Source organism: Solanum tuberosum, unplaced genomic scaffold (genome assembly GCF_000226075.1).
Source record: "Solanum tuberosum cultivar DM 1-3 516 R44 unplaced genomic scaffold, SolTub_3.0 scf01062, whole genome shotgun sequence".
Taxonomy (NCBI): Eukaryota; Viridiplantae; Streptophyta; class Magnoliopsida; order Solanales; family Solanaceae; genus Solanum; species Solanum tuberosum.
Window position 1 is genome coordinate 4799 of NW_006240122.1, and position 5210 is coordinate 10008.

General features: G+C 37.0%; 1 protein-coding gene across 1 annotated transcript; it reads left to right on the forward strand.

Moving 5' to 3' along the window:
* The first annotated feature begins 578 nt into the window (after positions 1 to 578).
* LOC102598168 (TMV resistance protein N-like) lies at positions 579 to 2166 on the forward strand. Its single transcript, XM_015305817.1, has 2 exons — positions 579 to 1211; positions 1385 to 2166. Exons 1-2 carry the CDS (start codon positions 703 to 705, stop codon positions 1752 to 1754), a joined length of 879 nt encoding a protein of 292 aa, XP_015161303.1. The 5' UTR covers positions 579 to 702; the 3' UTR covers positions 1755 to 2166.
* Positions 2167 to 5210: the final 3044 nt, after the last annotated feature.

Sequence of the window (5210 nt, forward strand, 5' to 3'; positions counted from 1 at the left end):
GAAGTACAAGCACATACTAGTGCAAAGAAAAAAGAAGGGCAAATTCTTTGTCATCGACAACGCGACTTGACTTTATCCGTTCATTGTGATGAAAGGTAAAAATCTATCAAAAATAGTAGGAGAAAACTATTAAATTACACAAACATTTCTACCATAAATACTAATAATAGATTGAGAGAGGCCAACGAAAGAGGGAGAGAGACGAGCGAGAGAGGAGAGAGGCGAGCAAGAAAGTCAACATACTAGATACACATATTTTTTTTTAATACTAGATACATTATGAAATACAAATACATAGAGAGCGAGGGTGAGAAAGAGAGTTAATGTATCTCAGATACATACGAGTCACACTTGAATATACAGTGTATTTGGAACAAATTACACCAAATTGGACCTGCATATATTTGAGATACATGTATCTGAGTGCCTAGATGATTGTATCTGGTGAATTAAAATATGGTATGAAAGATAATTTCAAAAACTAAAATAAAAATACGTAATTAGACTCTAAACTAGTCGGATTTGTATTGTGTTCGTAATAGTAATGTGGTCCAATTTTTCTTTGTTCAGATGGATAGTGGGTCCATAACCATAGACTGGAATGTTTATTTCTTCTTTCCTCTATATAACTAATTTGTTCATCAATTGATCTCATCCGATCCATACACTTTACTTTTTCTTTTTAGACAATTAACTGAATCTATGGCATCATCTTCTTCTTCTGCGAGTAATTCACACTACTGTCCTCGATGGAAGTACGATGTCTTTCTGAGTTTCAGAGGAGTTGATACCCAGAATAATTTTATGAGTCACTTGTACAATGGTTTAAAAAATAGGGGAATATTCACCTTTCTAGATGATGAAAGGCTAGAGGATGGCGATTCCAACTCAGAAGAACTCGTGCAAGCGATAGAGGAGTCTCAAGTTACTGTAATCATTTTCTCAAAAAAATATGCTACGTCAAGGTGGTGCTTGAATGAACTAGTGAAGATTATGGAATGCAAGGAGAAAGAAAATAAACAAACAGTTATACCAATCTTCTGTAATGTGGATCCATCACATATTCGATACCAAAGTGATAGCTTTGTAGAAGCATTTGCCAAACACGAATCAAGGTGTAAGCATGATGTTGAGGGGATGCAGAAGGTTCAAGGATGGAGGAATTCCCTAACTGCTGCCACAGATCTAAAAGGACATGATATTCATGACGGGTGAGTTGGAAACAAATAATTGCTTTTGATGAAAAAAATAACAATATGTTTCTATATATTACCCTGAACTATAATGTTTCCTATTTAATACGCTCTTGAACATTAAAATTATGAAATACTTTCTAATACTTGACTTCCTCACATTGTCAACAATCAATCTCTAATTTATGTAGGATTAATCAATCAAAGGAAATTGAGCAGATTGTCGACCACATCTCTTCCAAATTTTGCAGGAGTGCTCGTTTTTTATCTTATTTGCAAGATGTTGTGGGAATAAATGCTCATTTGGAGGAACTAAAATCCCTACTTCAAATAAAAATCGATGATGTTCGAATTGTTGGGATCTGGGGAATAGGCGGAGTCGGTAAAACGACGATAGCAAAAGCCATCTTTGATACTTTATCTGATCAATTTAAAGCTGCTTGTTTTCTTGCCGATGTTAAAGAAAATGCAAGAAAGTTACAAAATACTCTTCTCTCTGAACTGTTAAGAAAAAAAGATGATTACGTATATAATAAGTATAATGGGAAGTGCATGATTTAGAGCAGACTTTGTTCTATGAAGGTGTTGATGATCATTTGGAGTATTTAGCAGGTGGTGTTGGTTGGTTTGGTAATGGAAGTAGAGTTATTGTAACAACTAGAAATAGACAATTGATAGAGAATAATGATGCAATATATGAAGTGCAGATACTACCTGATCATGAAGCTATGCAATTGTTCAATCAACATGCTTTCAAAAAAGAAGTTCCAGATGAGTGTTTTAAGAAGTTCTCGTTGGAGGTACTAAATCACACTAATGGCCTTCCTTTAGCCCTCAAGATGTGGGGTTCTTTGCTGCATAAGAAAGGTGTAGATAAGAGGAAAAGAATTGTAGACCAAATAAAGAAAAACTCTAATTCAGAAATTTTTGAAAAAACTCAAAATAAGTTATGATGGATTGGAGCCCAAAGAGCGAACGATATTTCTAGATATCGCATGTTTCTTCCGAGGAGATGAAAGAAAAGAAGTCATGCAAATTGTTGAGAGCTATGATTCTTGAGCTGAATACATATTGGATGTCCTAATTGACAAATCCCTTGTGTTCATCTCTGAATATGATTGAGTTGAAATGCATGACTTGATTGAAGATATGGGCAAATACATAGTGAAAATGCAAAAAGATTCTGGAGAACCTAATAGAGTATGGAATGTTGAAGATTTCGAAGATGTGATGATGAACAATATGGTAAGTAAGCTAAACAATGCAATAGTGTTCATATTTCAAACATATATATACTTTGTTCCTCTAGTTTCATATATTGCACGCACAAGTCATTTAAGTTGTTTCAAATCCACACTACCTAGTTTGTTTATGAGAGCATGTAAAACATTTTAACTTGAGTCTAATAAAATTGTCAAAAAATGTATCATTAACAAATAAAATTAACTACGCAAAGCATTTCTCTTAAGCGGCATATTTCTTAACTAATATTTGTACCTTAAATTTTATTTGATGGTGCTGGCTCTTCAAGAACTTCAAGTACAATTATAAATAATATAAAACATGACAAAATTAGCATTCGGGGTAGAGTAAGAAAACAATGATATTGATAAGTGGATTGTACATGATTTGTTGATTCATGATCTTTTTATAGGGGATCATGGTGTAAAACCTTTTCAATATATTATATGTGATGTACATGAGAGAATATATATAGAGTCTAACTTAAGAGTCCTATCGTTACACTAGGACAATAACACAATAACAAAACCAACACAAACTAGGAGATAAGAGACTAATCCTAGTTGGACTACAAACACTGCCTCATCTGTCTTCATTCCCCCTCAAGTTGAGCAGGGTGCTGAACTACTGTCAACTTGTTCTTTAAATCAAGAAAGCGAGACTTTGACAAGGGCTTGGTGAGCACATCAGCAACTTGATCATGAGTACTCACATATCGAACTGAAAGTGACTTTGCACGAACCTTATCGCGAACAAAATGAAAATCAATTTCCATATGTTTTGTACGAGAGTGGAAAATGGGATTAGCTGTCAAGTAGGTAGCACTAAGGTTATCACACCAAATGATAGGAACAGTACATGTGAAGCAGCCTATCTCCCGAAGAAGGAATTCAACCCAGGTAATTTTAGATGTAGCTGCTGCTAATGCCCGATACTCAGCCTCAGTGCTGGACCTAGAGACAACTCATTGCTTCCGTGAAGACCATGAGATCAAGTTATCACCAAGAAATATAGCAAAACCAGTGGTGGATTTTCGATCATCCACATCTCCCCCCCAATCCGAATCAGAATATTCGTGAAGCAAGTCATTTGAAGTACGTTTGAAGAACAGGCCATGGGAAGCAGTAGCTTTAACATAACGTAAAATACGTTTCACAGCTATCCAGTGAACATCCAGGGGACAATTCATGAATTGGGATACTTTGTTCACAGCATAAGCAACATCTGGTCGAGTGAAGGTGAGATACTGAAGTGCCTCAACAGTGCTGCGATATAAAGTAGGATCATCGAAAAGAACACCAGAAGTAGATGATAACTTCGACGCAGGTTGCATGGGTGAGCAAACAGGACTACAAGAAGCCATATGTACTCGATTAAGGAGGTCCTCAACATATTTACGTTGAGACAAAAGCAATCCCTCACTGGTCCAGGTTGCTGCAATTCCCAGAAAATAAGAAAGAGTGCCAAGGTTACGAACAACAAACTGGGCCTGAAGCTGTGTAATGAGTGACTTAATTCGAGCAGGGTTATTACCCATTAATAATATATCATCAACATACACCAAACAAAAGATCTTATCACTAGCAGTGGATATGTAGAATAAAGAGCTATCAGTCTTGGAACCCAAGAAGCCAAGAGAGAAAAGTGCATCAGTTAAACGTTTGTTCCACATACGAGGTGATTGTTTTAGACCGTAAAGAGAGCGTTTCAGCATACAAACATGATCAGAACAAGATGGATCAACGAATTTGGGAGGTTGCGACATATAAACAACCTCATCTAAATGCCCGTGGAGGAACGCATTCGAAATGTCCAGTTGTGTGATATTCCAACCTTTAGTCACAACTAAGAAGAGTAACAATCTAATTGTTATCGGCTTCACCACCGGACTAAATGTGTCCACAAAGTCAATTCCAGGACGTTGATGATACCCCTTGGCAACTAAGCGTGCCTTGTGACGATCTAGAGACCCGTCATATTTCAGCTTTGTTTTGAACACCCAACGACAACCAATAACATTCTGAGAAGATGATGGAGGTACAAGTTCCCAGGTTCCATTCTGAATCAAAGCATTATACTCATCAGTCATCACACGACGCCAATAGTCCTCCTTAGAAGCTTGTGAATAACAAATAGGTTCCTCACTAGAATGTGTAATAGCAGACAAGGAAAATGGAAGCTTAGGCTTCAATGAGCTTGTTTGAGAACGAGTAACCATTTGTGGAACAGGAGGCAGTGGAGCCGGAGATGAATTATTATTAGATGGAGCAGTAGGTACGGAAGATTGAGGTCGATCAACACTCAAGGGGAGGCCATCATTATCATGTGATGGTATTAACACAGATGATGAGATGGAGCTAAGTAGTGGTGAGTGTATGTTTGTTCCCGCTGAAGGTTGGTGCAAAACTGGACTAGGTGAAGGTAACAGAGAAGTGATAACATTTGTCTCAGAGGAAGCATGGGGTGTTGGTTGTGAAGGCAATAGGGGTAGTTGTAAATTTATTGGGTCACCGATAGAATTGGTCGATGAGCTGGGAACCTTTGCATCCTGCGAGCTAAAGGGAAACACATTTTCATCAAAATTGACATGACGAGATACAAAAAATTTTCCTGAATCAGCGTCAAAACATTTATACCCCTTATGAATTTTACTATATCCTAGAAAAATACAAGGTTTAGACCTAGGTGTATTTGTCCTTTGCGTAAGGACGAAGCCACGGAAAACAAAGACAACCAAAGACACGTAATAAAGAGTAATCAGGATCTGTTTGAAAT

Excerpts from the sequence above, each read along its gene's own strand:
- LOC102598168 (XM_015305817.1), top strand. The coding sequence starts at position 703 with ATGGCATCATCTTCTTCTTCTGCGAGTAATTCACACTACTGTCCTCGA. Across the intron at positions 1,212-1,384 it reads GGACATGATATTCATGACGG|GATTAATCAATCAAAGGAAA; the intron begins GTGAGTTGGAAA and ends TAATTTATGTAG.